The 18925-nt window shown below is 41.7% G+C and overlaps 1 protein-coding gene across 3 annotated transcripts in view; it reads left to right on the top strand.

The window, feature by feature from the left end:
- The window catches only part of PRKCA (protein kinase C alpha), a 402290-nt gene that overhangs the window by 27461 nt on the left and 355904 nt on the right, over positions 1-18925 (top strand). For 2 of the 3 annotated variants that reach the window (XM_036997046.2, XM_036997045.2), the window contains exons 1-2: positions 1925-2302; positions 5069-5100. In XM_036997046.2, the coding sequence (XP_036852941.1) occupies positions 2130-2302; positions 5069-5100 (205 nt within the window). In that variant the 5' untranslated portion in view covers positions 1925-2129. Of the gene's footprint in view, positions 1-1924; positions 2303-5068; positions 5101-18925 lie in introns of those variants that run through there. The other variant, XM_073235816.1, reaches the window with a different exon arrangement.

Raw genomic sequence — 18925 nt, 5'->3', positions numbered from 1 at the left:
AAAGAGCTGTATTGTCCCTATCTGGTCTATGCCCTGCTGAGATTAGTCACTCCACTCTGTACCTAGAAGACAGCCAGGCTGCTGCCAAGACCCATTTGGTTCTTAACTCATCTTCCCTGTTACTCTGCTCAGGGATTCCACTATAAGCAACCGCACCCCCTAACTCTCCCCTATGTTTCATCTATTGTGACATGAAAGCTTCTGGGAGATAGAAAGGAACTTGTCTTCATAAAATGTGTGAGGACCTCTTAGATTAAGAAGGCTATGATGAAAAAATTGTGTTTTGTTCTATTGTGCTCCATTTGATTTACGATTATTCAGCAATAAACAACCATGTCTTGAGACATTTATAGTGCTTTGTGGAGAATTTGATCTATTTTCCTGACATGCCCTGTTTTTCATTTCTTCCCTTGCCTCTTCTTTTCTGCCTTGGACTGGAGAGGCCTCCATGACTGGTGAAATTTCTGACCAGATAGAACTTTAAGCAGCTTCAGTCTCTTTAAACACTAACAACACTGGCTCAAGAGATTGTAAACAGTTCAGCCAACTGCAAACTCCACTAATGGCCAATCAATAGCTTAAACCTGCTAAAATATAAAAGACGTTTCTATTATCAAGCATTCAATTAGGCAATCTTAAAAAAAGGGAGCCGTACTTGGTCTATGTGATATGCTCTAAAATAGTATGTATCTTACAAGTTTTTTTTTTTAACTTCTGGAAGGATTAAACAACGTGTTCTCTTTCTTGAAATCTTCAGCTCATGAAGTTGTTCTGTCAATGAATCTGACAGTGAAATAAAACAATAATGAAATGATGGGAGATGGCTGTTTCCCTTGTGTATCTTAGCATCCTCGAAGCAGAACCAATAAATATTCAGCAAGTGATCAGTTGGTCCATCCCCACGTGCATTCTTCGCATATCCATGCCAGCTACCCTTTCGCAAGCAGCTTTCTTGGTCATTTACAGATGCACAGGCGGCGCGCTGCACCTGCCTGTGTTTCAGTAATGAGCTTAGGATGCGACATGATTTCTAAATTAAGGTTCTGGACTTGTAACATCAAGAAAGCCTGATAAAGTGGTAGCTGTGGTAGCCAATGAGTTACAGGAGAAATAACTAACACAAGTCCTCATACCGTCCTAGGACAAGTTGGATATACAAGACGCAGGTGAAGTATGGGTCCACAAAGGAAGCAGGTGAAAGGGTCCGTGTTAAGGGCTTTAAAATCGCTCCCTTTCTCCTGCCAATTTAGAAACAGCGTGGAGGTCGAGAGGTTGGGCGTTCTCGGGCACACACACACGCAATTGGAGTGACATTTAGCCAGATGAAACCTCTAATTGACAGGGGCTGATAAAACTCGGGCATGGTGGGCTCCGAACACCGATGGGTCGGGGAAGATGGAGAAAGGAAAGGCTCTGTGCGCAAAGGGGAGAAGAGCGAGCGCCCGAGCAGGTCGGACGGAGAAGCGGGCGGCGAGCTGCGCGGAGCCCGCCGCTGGGACCCGGGGCTCCTGCCGGTCACGCGCGGGCGGGCGCTCAGCCCTCCGGCCGCGTAGAGGGGAGGGGAGCGGAGCGAGAAGGGTGGGCGCCGCGGGCGCCCGGGCGTGGGAGGAGGAAGGCGGGACAGGAGCGGAAGGAAAGGACGAGAGGAGGGCGCGGGGGGGGGGAGCCGGCGGAGGAGGGCGGCCCGCCCCTCCCGGCGCCCTCCCCCGCTCCCACATTCGGACGGCCCCCCGCCCGCCGCCGCGCCGCACCTCTCGGGGCTGCTCGGAAAACGCGGAGGCGCCGACTCCCCGGGCGCCCGCGCGCCCCCGCGGCTCGCGCGCTCGGGGCATGCGCGGTGGGCGGTGCCGCTCTGGGCCGCCTCTGCCGCCGAGAGTAGGAAGCGCGAGCGCCGGGCGCGGGGCTGTCAGTGAGCCTGGGGCCAGCGAGCGAGCGGCTCCCGCTGCCGCTCCGCGCCGCCACGGCCCGACTCCGCCGGCCGCCGCGCCTCCTCGCCCCGACCTCGCCGCCGGCCCGCGCCCCGCGCCGGGGTCGCCCGCGGCCCCGCTCCCCTCCTCCGCCCGCCCCCGCCCCCCGGCCCTCCCCGGCTGCTGCTCCCCGGCGGAGGCAAGAGGTGGTTGGGGGGGACCATGGCTGACGTTTTCCCGGCCAACGACTCCACGGCGTCTCAGGACGTGGCCAACCGCTTCGCCCGCAAAGGGGCTCTGAGACAGAAGAACGTGCACGAGGTAAAGGACCACAAATTCATCGCCCGCTTCTTCAAGCAGCCCACCTTCTGCAGCCACTGCACCGACTTCATCTGGTAGGTGCGCTCGGGGCGCACGGGCGGGCAGCGCAGACGTCTCGCGGCGCCGGGTATGGGGATCAGACCCTCCCTGGCCGGAGGACCCTCGCGCGGGCGCCTCCAGTCTAGGCGCGTTCCCTCCGGGGCTGGCTTGGGGCACTTGAAGAGCCGGCGTGAGTCCGAACTCTCCCGGGGTGACGCGCGCGCCCGGCCCGCCCGGCCACTGACACTCGCGCGGGCAGGACTCCCCGGGAAGTCGCCGCCGGGTCGCACACCCCCTGCCGCAGGAGGGAGGCTGGCGGCAGTGACATTGATCCCTTCCGCGGGTCTAGTGCCCCTGCTTCTCCAGGCACTCCGGCCCTCTTGTACAGACCGCAGAAGGGCGGATTGCCCGGGTGTGAGCAAAGCGGCGAGAGGGAAGCAGAGTTTCCCGGAGGAACGCTGGGGAGTAGCCGGGGCAGCGGCGGAGACCGCGCGGCGCAGCCCAAGTTGCTGGCGAACCCGGCTGGGCGCGTTCGGGGGGGGCGTGTATTTTGGGTTTCCCAGCCAGCTTGTACTCCGCTGCAACCTTGGTCCTTGCCTACTGTAGGTTCTATCTCCTGGGCACGGAGAGACTGAGTTTTCTGGGTGACCTCGGAGTGGAGACGCAACAAACTGTTGAAAGCTTGAGTGGGGGAGGGAGGGATTAAAGCAGGCAAATGGCAGAAGGGCAGAGAGTCATTTAAAATAGACCCTGTCAACACGAGCTTAGATCTGTAACCCTGAGGACAGAGGCTTTATATAAAAATACTGTAAAGGATAGACGTGTTAGAGTTCAGGTACTTTCCAGTGAACTCCAGTATTCTTGAGTGCGGGGATTGGGAGGAATTGGTAAACGATGGGCTTCAGGGGTCTCTGGTCCCTGTAAAACTAAGTGAAACCGTATGGGCTTTTTTTAATCCTGGTAAAGGAATTCTAGCCTTCACTGATTCTCAAAACGCATATGATTTTCATTCCCTCCCCCGAAAGGCAAGAAAGCTGGGATTAAGGGAACTGCGTAGGCTCTAGTTTGAACAGTTTCGCTTTTCTGAGTTGGCTAGACACCTGGCCTCTTTTACCTCTTGTTCAGGGGGTAGGTAGGAAGCTCCCCAAGTCAGAGGTGTGGCCGGGATTCCTTAACTCCCGCCGCTGCTGTGTGGGGAGCTGCCTCAGAAGGCACCCTGCCACTAGCTGGTTGCTGCGTGGCATGTGTAGCTCGTTGGGGCCCTCGGGAGAATGTGTGGATATCTGAATCCATCACACCTGCAGAAAAACCTCCCAAAGAGCTAGTCCCACAAATGTGGTGCTAATAAAAGTGCTTAATTTTTCCTCTGGGTGGCTTTATCCGAATGCATCACACCTGGGGAAAACATCTCAAAGGGTGAGTCCCAAGCATGTTGCCAATAAGGTGCCTAATTTTTCCTTTAGAAATCTCACAAGTACACTTAGGGAAAACCCCAGCTACCTCTAGGAGTTCCTCTGTGTCGTCAGCATATAAAACAATGGTGCTCAGAGGAGTAAGTAACTGCAGATAAGGTTATTAAAATTCTCGGAGTATCAAGGCAAAGAGAGGATATTGTATTTAAGGGGAATTCTTCAGCCTCCCGTGTCAACTGATTACATTAGAAGACCAGACTGCTGACTTGCAGGAAGTTAGGTAAGCTAGAAAAGGGACTTAACATACCTCAGGCTTGCTACTGTCTTTCCACTGTTAGTTACCTTGAAGGTTTAGTCCCCGGTGAACTGATGTGGCACTGTCAGGCCACCAGGTGTAATGTGAAGTGGAAAATGAAGTTCTTGTCATCCTCCTCCCTGAGGAATCCCTGCACCACCTGTCCACCTAACTGTAAAACAACCACTTGGGTGTTCCAGAAGACATTCACCAGGATTGTCTAGGAGTGGTTTAACTTTTCCACTTGCTTGTTTCATTTCTATGGGTTCTTGCAACATTCCATACTTTACAAGTTTTATTGAAATATTAAAGCACTAATATTTTAAACTTCAGGGTTTAAGTATGGGGGAGGGTATGACTAAATTACAGAGGTATGTCAGGTGCTTTGTAAACTCGAAATGCTATGTGAAGCGAGGGATTGATAACCTTAAAAAGTCCTGAGGCAGTTCATCCTGGTTGAGGCAGTATTTGCAATTTCATGTCCATGTCAGGTTTCTCTGCTTAGAGTAATGTAACTAACTTACAAGAACAAAATAGCCTCTGTTTGCTTTGAATGCTATTGGTTCTCAGTAAAAATTGATGGTCTCAAATGTGAACAATAAGAATAACTTGTAAAATCTGGCTGCTAATTTAGGCCAAAGTTTAATATTCAAAGTGTTCTGTTTATATTTACAAATGGCTGAACTGACGAATGAAACCACTTCGTTGTCTGAGAAAAAAATGATATTCAGTTGGTCTTTGGGGACCAGGTTAGGCCACTTCTTTTTAAAACCATAAAATCCTTTTAGTTACTGGAATATTGCAGCCAACAACTTTGAATACATAGTCTTGCTCTTGTTTTGAAATTTAAGTATTGATAGTATAAAAAATTGGATAAAGTCTTGAAACAGTGAAATCGTTCAGTGAGCCTGTGGAGGCCAGATACGTTTATTTAAAGTGAAACCCACGATATTCTGACTGTTTAGACATGTTTTTCCTATTAAATTGTTGGGTTTCATGTACAAGCCTTACATGTAGAATATTTGCACCTAACTGAGTTAAAATATGGTTGAAACAAAATGTTAAGATACTTTGTTCTTATTTCTGTCTTTCAGGGGGTTTGGGAAACAAGGCTTCCAGTGCCAAGGTAAGTGCCACATGGAATTTTATTCTCAAGTACAACATGAAGTAAGTATTCTGAACAGGAACAGTGTATCCAGGTTTCTTTGTGACTCAAAATGTTTAGAAATTTTAGATATTATAGTTATTTAGATATGAGGGCTGTAAACTTGGGCCTTAAAAAAATCTTACAGTATTGCCTACTAATCTGCACATATTGCTACCTTTTTCTCATTGAAAGTCTTCCTGTAACTTAATTTTTTTGCCAAGAACATTGCCAGAAACTGCTGTCTTTGGGTGTTCAGGAAAAAATGGAATCCCTTTGTATTCATGTGGCTTTTCTTTTTTGGTTCATCTTTTACTGTGTGTTGGGCTGGAGTCACTAACTTACTTTAGGCCATGCATCCTTATAGTAATTTTTGTTTTTGATTACCATTTATCATCCAGAACAAAGTTTATACATCTTAAAGTTGTATAGCTGATTTGATGAGTGGCTGCAGTAGCATGAGGCACATTTTTTTCCTTCAGCTTAAATGTGACAACATACTATCAGTTGCATCCAGAAAGAAACCCATTAGTTTCCTCCTCTGTAGTTACATTTCACACACATTAAATTGCTAACTTTTCATACTCTGTTCTGTGTTTAAATTTAAAGACTTCATAGCCTGCGAAGGCATCCCAGGTTTGTTAGCCTATCTTCTGGCTCTCCTCACCATCTATGTTACATTTGCTTAGTCCTGGTTACATTTCCCATCTGGGCACAAGTTTATTATTAGGGCAAGTGGAAAGTACACTCTAGCCTGGAAAATATCCGAACACTGGTTAATATTAAGTGCATTAGACACTGTACTTTTTATAACTTCAAAATTGTGCTAGTAAGTTGTAGAACTTTTGAAAAGGTAACCAAGTATGTGAACTTGTTTTATATTTTCTAAGCATATGTTAGATGCAGGTATTTTATGGTATAATTCTCTACCTTTACAGTGTGCTTTAAACCTTGAATAAATCATTGAGAGTTACATTGGGAAATCAAAGAATATCCCTTTTAAAAAAGAGAAAGTTGTACCAGTCCTTTGATAAAAGTTGAAAGAATGTAGTTATTTCCATTCCAAAGTTGTGGACATGAACTTCATAGGCAATGTTTGGGCCTAGATTTGAATGTGACTTCAGGAAGTTTACATATGTAAGTCAAGATTCTGGGCTAGTGTGAATCATATCTGTTATTTTTGGTAATGTGTTTGGGTGGGGACCTATAGAGACTTTTAAGAAAACTATTTACTAAATCTGAGCATCTGACCAGGAGAAAGTTATTTTAAAACTATAAGAAAAATATTCTCTAAATACTTGTTCCAGAGGATGTAGATATGTTAAAAATTGTCATGTTCTGTATACAAAGAATTTAAGATAAAACTGGTCCTTCTAGACCTGAGCAGATTTTGGTGAAATGAGTGGCTGCTTTATTAGGCTACAAGGGGGTCCTGCATAGTTTCCCCCAGGGAGCATCTACTGAACTTTTAGTAGATTAGCGGAAAGAGTCTCATGTCAGCATAACTCCCATTAAAAAAAAGTGAAATTGTATATCCTCTTCTCTCCCTCAGGGATAACTTAAGACCTCCATTCATTCACACATACTTAGTTTTTTTAAAGGAGATCAAATTTTTAAGTCATTCTGCAGCTTTTTTCAGTCAACAGTGTGGGGTAGGTATTCTTCCATTGCAAAATACCAGCCATCCGATTCTACTTAGTGGTTCCAGGAATGGATGTATCAAATTTATTCATCCATTTCCCTATTGACATTGTTTCTAAGTTCTTAGCACAAGAACTGTCCATAATATCCTTGGACACTAGGTATTCTGTAGATACCTAGAAGAGTGTGTACATCTTAAATTTTAATGAGTACAGCTAAATTACTCTTCAAAAAAGGTTCCAATTTACATTCTCAGTATTATGAGCATAGCTCTTTCCTTCACTCCTACCAATTTTTGGGTAATACATTTTCTGGTATGTGAAAAGGACCTTGTTCTGATTTCCATCTCCTGAATAAAGTTGAGCACTTTTTCAAACATGTCTTAGCCATTTATATTCTGTGAATTGCTTTGTTTTACCTAATATTTGAAGTCTAAGATTTACAAACCAAACATCTATTCTTTGCTTTGGTGAAGAGTTAAATCTCAGATCTGAGTTCCCCTACTGCATTATAAACTTCAATATCATTTCAAGTATACATTTATTTGTAATATGCTATCTGCTTGTTACGTTTTACTTAGTATGTGTCATCTGTATTTAAGTCGGCGTATGCTAATCTGTTATCTCAATTTACTTAAGCCTGTGTTAGTGCAGGGCAATGCTTTTTAATTGTACAAATGTGGTGACCCAATGTTGCCAATTCTGGCACTTCTTGAAATTTAACATCTGACCATTTTAGAATATAAGTTCTCTCTAAATGGCATCTACCTTAAGAGTTTTCCTGCTCCGTTTGATAGTCTCATTCTTATTGAGGAGAAAACCTCATTGTTAACCATGCCTTTGACAGAGCACCTGGAGATGGCAGCAGGAGGTGACACTGCTGTTAGATATGTTTTCTCACCTGATGGAGGCAGGCAGTGTCTTCGAGCTAGTCGTATGTTGTTTTGGTTAGTAGATAAAATATCTGTAGCTCAGTATACTTTTTTAACTGGAGAGGTACATATGCTCCAAATGAGTCACGTATTCATGCAATTTTAAATCTAAAATATTTGTCATTTTAGTAAATGTTAAAGAATTGGAAGATTTGGAAACAAGTGAGTGTTAGTCCTTAAAACTAAGTTTGTGTGGTCCGTATGATTTAAAAAGCATATTATACAAGGATGTTAAAATTATTTCCCACTTCTTCCTTTCCCCAAGATACAACAAATGGAAGAGGAAAGCTTTCTGAAGGGAGATTTATTGGGCTATTCCCATTTCCTTAATGGACTCCACTGCTCACTTTAGATTGCAGTACAGGTTTACAACCCTGAAAACTGATATTACCAGGGCAAGTACCCAGGAGGATCCTGTTAGAATGTGTTGCCTGAAATAATGAAGCCAAGGCCCTAAACACTGGGGAGAAGACTGAGCCAAGAGAGCAGGGTCCATCTAGGAGCCGTGAAACATTTTTAAGGTTCTTACAGATGAAGACAAGCTTGTCCCTTTATAGATCTGAAGTGAATCTGGAACCAACATGTCTTTGCCTTTTGATTTTTTGTGTGGCTTAACATTCTATGTTCTGCTTGATTTCCTCAGTGCTTATTTCGTCTGAGGCCAGGTGAGAGCTAGTCCTTGCCCACATTTTTGGAGAAGTTGGCTTGTCTGGCTGGTCATTGAAGTTGAGATGCAAGCCTGGAAGGTCTGTGTCCAGCCAGTAGTTTGTTCTGTACTAGCTGCTTCCAAAAGCAGTTGTCAGAGCAGAGCAATCAGGCTGCTCAAATGTTCTCTTCCTGTGGGCCAGTGGAGCTGAAAGTCATACCTACTACTTTCACTACTGGAAAAGATGAGCCAACTCATTTTATGCCCCCGTCCTCAGTAAGATCCATGCACTTCTCTAATTACAGTGACAGAAACAGCCTCTCAAAACGTGACCTGCTTATTTGACATGCCAAACAGTTACTTAGTCTGTTACATCTGGTTAACATTGGCGTGTTTTTCCTGCCCTTCTATTCTGTCCCTTTGGTTTAATGTCACAATTAAAATGTACTGCTAACCCAGGCTCTTTAAAATACCCTAAAGAGACAGCATCAAAATCCATGCCAGTGACTGTGATGGACAGACTGTTGGCTCTGAATGATAAACGCTGGATGTTTGGAGGGTCTGCAGGGAATCATGTGCTTTCAATGTTCCACTATGAATCAATTTTGAATCTTGAGATAGTTCTCTATGAACACACCAAATACTGTACTTAACCTTACTCTGTAATTGAAGCTCTCTATTTTTCAGGAGTTAATGGTTAAAAATGGGCTTCCCTTCACCTTTGCTGATGACATTCTATTTTGGCCTTTTTAAGGGTAGGATGTTTCCATCAGTTCACCTGAGCCAGGATGATGTTTTATATATTCCTTCCCAGGAGCATGAAAGTTGATGTTTGAGGGAAGGAATGTGGCCCCCTCAACTGTACACATTTGGGAATTGCATAAAGCCAGGCTGATGACTTAAAGGAGGGTAACCTCTAGCAGAAAGGGGATTGAGTTGGCAGCTTTTCAGAAAGGGATGTCTCACACACCCTGTACCCAAGACATTTTCTATAGTGTATAGAGTGCTTACCCTACTAGCAGTAGAAACCTAATACTTTGCAGATGAATCTGACATTTGAGTTTCTTCCTTAATTTTGTGATAGTCACTACTTCTGAGTGTTTCACTCTTCTAAATGACATTCAAATTTAAGTTTTTAGGCACATTAACCCCTTGCTTGCTCACTTGTTTTCCTGCACAGAATATTTTCCAAATAGCATTAATTACAGAGCTTCCCTATCCAGATGAAATCTAGCTTCTTGGCAGGGCAGTCTGTCTCTAAGGATGCTTTCCTTCCCCTCTTTGGTTATTCTAAGTTGCAGTTTCCCAAAAAGTCATTTTTCAATTCTTGCCCCAGCCTCTTTTTTTCGCAGATGGTACCTTTTTCACCCATGAGTCTTAGCCTTAAGTTCAGCTCAAACCTTCCCCATTCTCCCTCTTTCTACTCCCTATCATAGGACTCTCACTGGGTATCATTTCTGCCTGACCGTCTCCTCAGCCATCCGTGAGAGCGAGGACTGAGTCTTATTTTTCTTTGTCTCCAGTGTTTAATGCAGTGCCTGGTGCTCGGTAGGCACTATGTAAATATTTGTTGGGTGTGTGATTATTTAAACATTAGGGGAGATAGGATATGAATGTCCATAACCAGGAGGATCAGTGACTTCTGGCTTCTACTGTTCTTAAAAAATCTAGTTTTGAATTCAAAGTTATGTCAACTAGGGTAGATCTTTAGGTGGTTTAAAGAAAAAAAAATACTTTCTGTAACTACGTGTACTTAATTCAAAACACAGAGCAGAGAATTTGAATCTGAGTTTCATGTAATGCTAAATCTAGTCCAATAGGAATAAACTACTTAATGTACCTTTTATCTCTAGAAAACTAGACATCTGAAATCTTACTCCCACAAATAAAACAAGCATGTTCTGGGTCACAGCAGGAGGGGGGAAATGTCTTGGGTACAGGGTGAAAAATTAAAACCAGCCCTTGTATGTATGTGTTTGGTACAGTTATTTGAATGTTCTGTTTTATTTTGGGCTTGCTAATAGCTGAACCCAGATTGTTGTGCTCCAAAGGGGGGAGTAGTAGCTCAACTTCATTGATTCTGTTATTTTTAAACTTCTCGTACCTGGGCAGTTTCTGGGCCTTGATGTGAGAAGGATGGATGAGAATGGCAGAGGTGCTGGAGTAGAATGGTTGTAACTGAGTTGCAATTGTTTTGAAGGTTTTATTCAATCAAAAGGAAAGACAAACCAATGTTTAAGGACTGCAATATGTGGGACTCTTGGAGCTTTCACATTTCACATACCTTCATTCCAACAGCACCGCGGGAAGCGTGGGATGGAACAGAGAGGAGCGCTGAACACCTCACTGGGAGGGGAGTATGGTTTCTGATTCTAACAGCTCTGCAGAAAACATTTGCAGAGCCAAATGGGAACTTTCGGTACTTACAGAGCCTGGATTTATCTTTGGAAAGGATGATGCCGTTAAAGGAAACACTGAAACATTTCTCTGTGTGAGAATTATGAAGGCTTCAGTGTCCTCATCTGTCTGTCACAATTTCCATGACAAACCCTTTATTTTAGGTCGTGTTTTCTACCAGACCGTGAAGCCTCAGGTTAGACTTTTAACCTGAGACATGAACCTTTCAGTACTGGCACAGTATTAACAGTGAAATCTCATTGTAATTACTAGTTACATTAAAAATAAAACCTATTAAATTATACAAAGAGGAAAATGGCTTTTGGAAATAGGTTTCTATCAAAAATGGGACAGAGGGGAATGATTTAATTATCAGCCCAAGATGAGAATTATTTAAGAGCAAGTTCTCGAAGTAAAATTAGCATGAAGGCAGGCAGTCTTTAATGCCTTCACAGTGTATCTCTAATTTTGGCTTTTGGAAAACAGATCCACCTATAGAATCTGGGGTGATTCCAATAGTTAGGAATAAATGAGGGTGGAAATAGGGGGATGAAGGTGTGTTACAGGTATAGATCCCACATGGACAAATGTGTTTGAGAAGTGTAGTAAGAGGTGTCCACTTAAGAGCTGACTTCTGCCAGCAAAATTCCATTTTAGAAGTTAACTCCTGGAAGTCATTCTGTGGTGAAACCACAACTAGTGATATGTGGAATAGCTCATGTACAATAGTGCACAAAGTCTGACGTAGAGGTTTTCCTGTATTCGAAACAAGAACAGTCACCTGGGTAATGCTAATGCTTAGACACTGTTCTGAGCCCTTTTCATTAACTCTTTTGGTCACAAATTCTGAGAAGAGAAGCAGTGCTCTCCCCATTTCACACGAAAGGAAACAAGGGCACAGAAGTTTAGCCTGAGGTCACACCGAAGGAAATGGTGGAGCTGGGATTCAAACCCAGGCAGTACGGGTACAGACTCCATGCTGCTACCCGGTGCTCTCCTGCCTCTCATGCTTTTGTTTTGTCAGACTTCAGGACTTCAGGTACGCCACTGAGTCGAGGGGTGGAAGAAGGAACTTTGGTCAGCTCAGTAACATGCGCTTACTACCCGTAGTGGGGGATCGTGTCAGACCTCTATTGTATCTGTACAGTGTCCCCACATACTGGTGGTTCTACACTGATGTGGTGTTTCCTCTATTTTTGTTGTGCCCATTTTTCAGAAAAATGTTCCAATTACAGGAGATTAAAGCATTGTATTTCCATGTGAAAGATGTATTGAAGTTTGGAAAACATCCTGTTTGAGAAAATGCTTTGACACTATTCCAGCAATCGATTACGTCATGGGTTACTATTGATCCAGGCTTGTTGGGAAGGCCAGGAAGAGCATAGAGATTGGAGGTGATACCTCCAGACAAGTTTTACTACATATGCTCCCACATGTTAATGGAAATGAGAAAACATTTAAGATCAGCACTGCTTAAAAAGCTGCATGCTGATTTATTCATTTAAAATTTGTGGCTCATCATAAGTAGATATTCCTTCTCTGTGGGGCTGAACTCGGGAGAATGTTTTAATCCTAATCAGAAACCCTCAGAAAGGAAGGTACAGGGGGACTATGGAATGCTTTAGGTTGGAACATGTAAGATGGATTTTCATCTGTATTTTCTGTTCACAAAATAAAGACTCACACAGTCCCACCACTACAAAGACGTGCTTCGGCCATGACCTCACCCTATGGGGAGGTGACGTTACTGTCTCAGCCCTGCCGAGGGGGGCACCAGGGCAGTGATGTTGAGAAGCTTGCCCCTGATATGTGGCTTTGAGGCCAGGCAGATCTAGTAAATGTCTGTTTGATCATTAGTTTCTGAAGCTATAAAGATAAGTAGCCAATACCTTCTACTCATCTTTTTTTTCCTAGCTTCAGGTTTTCTAATGAGGTATGATTTGTCATGCTGTTTGTTGTAATTAGAACAAAACTCTCATTGATTCAAGAAAGCCAAGCTCATGCTTTTGTTAGATTCTGCTCAAACTTGACTGGAAGATAAATGGCAGTAACTGAGCTTAAATCATTTTCCTTTTGTTGAATTAATGCATGCAGCTATATATAACTTACAGCATGAAAATAGATTACTCATTTTAAAAACTTTTAGGTACTGCAACTTGATTCTTAAGTATTTGCAATGTAGAGCATAGTCATACTTCTAAATAAAAGGCACTTGATATAATGCAGCTATTGTCATGAACAGTTGTGTATGGATGTTTAACATTTAATAGGTGGATTGCAAAATGGTCATGTCGAGTCATTTGCTGAATTTTGAAACCTTGTGAGTAAATCTCACTTTTTCACATGCTAAATTTGATCACTAAAGTGACTTTTGTCACTTTGTTTCACATTCGTTTCTTTAATCAGAATGACTCAATGTGGAAACCTGTAATTCTTCCATTTTAATTTCATTTTATCTCTAATATATATGTGCCTTTAAAAATGAACATAATTTTTAAACAGTCCAAGAAGCATTTAGGGCTGATCTTTTTATTCTTTAGGTTCAAATTCACATTTAAAAGACAAATGCCATATGATTTCACTTATTTGTGGGATATAAAAGCAAAACAAAGGACAAAACAGTGTTAGACTCATAGACACTGAGAAGTGACTAGTCATTACCAAGGGGGAGGGAAGTGGGCGGGGAGCGGGGTGCAGAGAGGGAGGGGACTGTTGAATTGCTGTGATGTACATTTGATAAAATAAAAGTTTAAAAATAAGCAAAAAAGAAAATATCTCTTAGCCCTTCACTGCACCACAGTGCCTGCTGGTATTGCACTGAGTGTGCTTGTGTGATGCTGATTCACTTGCAGAATTGATTTTATGAAGATTAACTATTGGGTGGGAGCTGTGACAGTGGTGTGCTTAAGATTTGCCATGGCATCTAAAATGAAATGACATACTGTGGAAGAAGAAGATGAAAGGTAAAGGCATTAGACATCAGGATAACTCATAGCATGAGTGTCTGAGCTTATTCACTTCTTCCGATAATACCGAGAGGTGTAATCCTAACACGTTCCATTTTTTGTTTCTCATTTAAAGCAGAAACTGGAGAAATTCATGATACTAACATTGATGGGCTCATTTGTGAACGGGCTGCTTTTGGCTGACTCTCCTGTTGGAGAATCAAGTGCATTAACTTTTGAATCTTGTATTTCCCATGTGTCCCTTTATGATGAGTTATAGCTGGTATTCTGTATATTTTGTCATAACAGCCTGAAACTATGAAGATTTTTTTCTTAGGATTAAAAGTTATTTATATGAAGTGGTGGAATGTAATCATGTCAGATGGGCAAAACTTTGGTCACTAAGTTTTGTGATCAAAGCAAGATAGTGCTTATAACACATTGGATTTTATTTTTTTGTTTTAATTGGAGTATAGTTGATAAGCAAGATTTAAGTATACCACATTGGATGTAAGGCTTAAAGTGTATGTAGGTGATAAAAACATACTTGTGTTTACATGTAGTTAACCTGAATTCATATACACTTAAGGGCTGACCTTTCTCGACCTCGGTCAATTCTGTAGTCACAGGATCAGAAGGAGCTGTGTTCTTAGAACTTCATAGCAGGGAAGGATTGTGGAGACTGTAACTGAGGTCCTTGAATTCAGTTGTGGAGTCAGCCCTGAGTTAAGTGACTTGCTATAAACCCAGTAAGAGTGTGACCACCTAAATGTCCCAGCCCCCTCCTCCTTGGTAGCTCCTACACCTTTGTACTCTGGTCTTGAATCTTAAGTGCTACTGCCAGTGAATATAGCTGCTCATCCTAGTAGTCTCTCTATTTAAAAACACACACACAGATAACACAAGGAAACAAAAGTACAAGATTTATTTTCTTGGAAAAATGGCATTGCCTGTTAGACAAAAATTCATCTTTAAAGTCTAGGAGTCTTGCAAGTAAGGACTGTGTGCCTATCTTATAATTTAGATTACTAGTCTGATAATATAAAGGCCTTGTTTAAATTATTAAATGTTTATGTCTGAACGTGTATTAAATGAGCATTCACAGGCAAGGAAAATGACTTTTTCTTGAAAATAGGGTTTTCCATACAAAATATATGGAACAACAGACCTGATAACAAATGTAGACACTTATGTATAATGTTTAATTTTTTTTTTTTACTTTTGTCCTTAACTTTTTTACCATGAATCTTTGAGGACAGGCTACATCCCTTTGATTTAGTCTATTAATTTTGGAGATATGCCACAGCTTATTTTTGCCTTTTATGTATTACAAGTCAATTAGTATTCAGTCTGCAAATGCACATGTTTTTAGAGGTCCCCTAAAGAGTTCAAGAGTTATTAAAATATAGCCACCTAGTTTATTTGGTGGTTTTGCCTTCTGTAATATAGGTCACCCCACCCTAAAAATTGAAATTATTTCTGTAGTGGCACAGCCAAATTAGAAGTCAAACCTTTATTTCCCATAGTTTGTGTTGATTTGAGGTTCTGATCTTAGAAATAGACACAGTAAATACATATGCAAAACATAAACAACAGATATGATAACAAATGTGGACCATATGCATACTGTTTTCAACATTTTCTAAATACAAAGACAAGTCTCATAGAAGTTCCTTGGAAAAATTTCCATTTACATCCTGGACTTCTAAGTTCTAAAAATGAGCCCCAAATGAATAATTCCTTTTATTGGTGAATTTTCCTGCAATACACTTACATCTCTGTTGCTCCAAGAGTCTTTGAACCATGTTCAAAATTAGGAAATTCTAACTAAAAAATTCATGGCTTATTTGATGTGCATGAATAATTTTGAAATACTGTGATGGAACTTAAGTGCCAAGGGTAGGTAGGATGTTTCCATACCACCTTTATTGCTCCTTTGTGCCTGCTCTATCTGGAAGTTATCCTCTGCTTAGAACAATGGCCTTTTCAAATAATTCAGCTCATTTTCCAGGGAAAATCTTTGGGGTAGGGTGATGAGCAGTCTTGTTCAGTCAACTGAGGCTTATGCCAACCATATCTCATCCTCAAGAGATTAAACCATCCTTGCCTTTAACTGGAGATCTTTCTCATCAAGCCTTTTAAACTTTGAAAGAAGTAGGATTTTTTCTCCTTCAAACTTTTATTTTGAACTAATTTTAGACATAGAAAAGTTGAAAAACAGCACAAGGAATTTCCATATATCTCTCATTCAGCTTTTCTCAAGGTTATCATCTTATGTAACCATAGTATAATTAAGAAGAGGAAGTTAACTTGGTACAGTATTAACCTCAGATCTTACCTGCACCTTCACCAGTTTATCCACTAATATCCTTCTGTTGCAGGATCCTATCCAGGATCCCACTTTGCACGTAGTTTTTCCTTAGTCTGGTGGTAATAGTTTATCAAAGTTGTATGGGTGTGGCATATCTGATTATGCATTGTTTCAGTCATGTCTTTTTTATTACAATTCAGACTCCTTTTACTTTTCTAAATTACTGTTTCACTGAAGTAGTGCCTCTGGGTGGGGTCAGCCTGTGGTCGCTGTGTTTGCTGGGTGGTTTTCACTATGAATCTAAATTGCTTTTCATTGTCAGGAGTCTTACAAGCAGGGTAATAGGAATGGAAGCCAGTGGAAATCAAGAATCTCATGCATTGCCTGCAGAGATGAGCTAGGAATTCAGAGCTTCCGAGATCTGAAAGCCAGCGTATTATTCTTGACTGTCATTGTCCAATAGGATTTTGTGATAGTGGGAGTGTTTATAGTCTGCAGTGTCATGTGGTAGCCACTAGTACCATCTGGCTCTTAAGCACTTGAAATGTAGAACTGTATTTTATTCTTGAAATTTTAAGTTAAATGGCCACATGTGAGTGGCTGCCATATTGGAGAGCTCAGCCTCAGAGCACTTTTGGGGAGTAAAATTGGATCATACTTCTTAAACTTTTCACTATAGGATAAAATGGATGTATAAAACCACACACACACAAATGTATGGCCTAATTCTAAAGTCAACATTCCTGTGAGAGTTCCACTAGATGTAGTCGAACTTGGCCAGTCCTCTTTGCCCCAGCTCTTCCTCCAAATCACAACTGTAACACTACTGTGACTTTTAGGTCCATCACTTCTGTGCATTTCTTGGCTATCCCAAGAGTACCTTCATCTTGCACATTTGAAAATAACTGGAAATGTCCTGAAGTCTTTTAATCTACAACTTACTTTTCCATCCCCTTTTCCTTATAATTTTAGAAGTGCCTGAGTATTTGGATCTGTAGTTTTCATGGTCAAATTTTCCTGATTGCGTGCTCATAGTGCAGTAAGTACATTGCATTCTTCAGACTGGTACCTGGATCCAGAGGTTTGACTGGACTTGAGCTCAGTCTGGGTCATAAGGTATTTGAAGATGCCTTTACAACTTCACACATGTATTACAATGTGCATTAATACCAATGGGGTATTTTTTTCTGCCAGTGTCCAGGATTGAGAAGAGTTAACCTAGTTAAATTGGTTAAAGTTTGCAGTAAATAGTATGCGACACGGAAACATCTACTTGTTGCTTGTGGAAAACGAGGCTGTCAGGTCTTTCTAAATGTGGTGTTCATTATACTTTGATGCAAATTTTAGTTTTTACCAAGTACTTCTGAGGGCAAGAGGTGTGTGTGTTCATGTGTGGGTCTATCTGGTGGGGATGTTGGAAAGAATTGCTAATTGAATTGTGATAGTCATTTACTCATCTAAACCTCACCCACATGACTGTACATACTGTCTTGGTCTTTGAATTTCCAGCACATCAAAATTGGGAGTTATTTTTATACACTGGAATACCTAGGGGCAAAGAGAATAAGCATGTGAGAAGTGAATTAGGCGTGTTCCTATTTGAAGAAGCAGATGGTCAGCAACCTTGAATCTGCTGTGTAGAGGGCCATACCCTAGCTATTGATATAGAGCAGGGCATTCTTAAGAATTAGAGGGCCTGTTCACTGTCATCAGGGAGTTTAATATTTAACTGATTTAGTATGACTTAGATACACAGAGCACTAAAGAGTACTTCTACAAATATGTCAACATGTATAAGTTAAGGTCTTTTTTTAAAAATATATTTATGTGACAAGTGAACAGCAGTCTAGAAATTAAGCAGTCATGGGTTGAATACGGTTTAGGCCTCTGCTCTTTGTAATGGGGGAGTTGGACTCTATTGGGGGGTAGCAAATACATGACATTTGTGCCAGCTGCAATGGCAGATAACACTAATCACGGTCCTCTTTCCACTTCAGAATCCTTCTCAACTTAGTAACCCAAGTAGCCGTTACATATCAGTTGATTGGAATGGATGTGAAAGACCAAATCTACTTGTCATTTCTAGGCTTTCCAAATCCCTTCCTAGCTATTGACCTCCAGAGGATAGAGAAGATTGTTGGAATTGGTAAATCACCTTGCTACTCAGTGTTTATATTTCTCTTTTTTAAAAATTTTTCCATAGAAGTACAGTATCTTGGAAAAATAATTGTGATACTGAAAGCTTTTTCTAAAAATACTATTGAAATATTGAAAGTTTCATGCAAAACAAACCATTGGTTATTGGGAATTGGCCTTAAGCCAGGAATTGAGTTGATTTAAGGATGAGGGAAAATGTCCTGTTCATTCGTTTTTCTTTATTAGCAGCATTAAAAACATTTTTTGACTTCTGTTGCATCCAAGTGAATGCTTCTACCCAACTTAGGTGACCTCCTAGTTGAGATCTGGTATTTGAGTTGCCTTTTGGTTTTGTGGTCCCTTCTGGAGCTCTGTGACCCAAGTAAATCACTCTGCCTTCCCCTGCTTCTGGGTAGGAAATAAAATTGATAGACTTGTGTTTGACCTTGTAGGAGCTATAATGGAGGCTGAAACAATGGTACCATAACCCCAGCGATGCTCTGTGATAGTGGGGGTACAGATGGCTGTGTCCAGAAATGCAGAGGAGAGGAGACCTTGGAAGCAGCAAGTTGGGGTGGAGTGTTCTTGAAACTGGGAACAGAGTTAAGGAGCAAGAGAAAAGGCCCTAAATGGTGGGTAGTTGTGATAAATTTTTTTTTGAAAGCTTGCTTACAATCCTTTGAGCTCCTAGAGCCCTAGGATTACTTTGAGTTTATAAGACTGCATGCTTTTGCATGCACAAGTCCTATTTGTGCAAATTTGACCTTTAATTTCTGTCTTCCATCCTTCTCTTTCTTCCC

The sequence above is a fragment of the Manis javanica genome, chromosome 4 (genome assembly GCF_040802235.1).
Source record: "Manis javanica isolate MJ-LG chromosome 4, MJ_LKY, whole genome shotgun sequence".
Classification (NCBI taxonomy): domain Eukaryota; kingdom Metazoa; phylum Chordata; class Mammalia; order Pholidota; family Manidae; genus Manis; species Manis javanica.
Note: the sequence above shows the minus strand (reverse complement) of the source record. Positions and strands in the feature narration are given on the sequence as shown.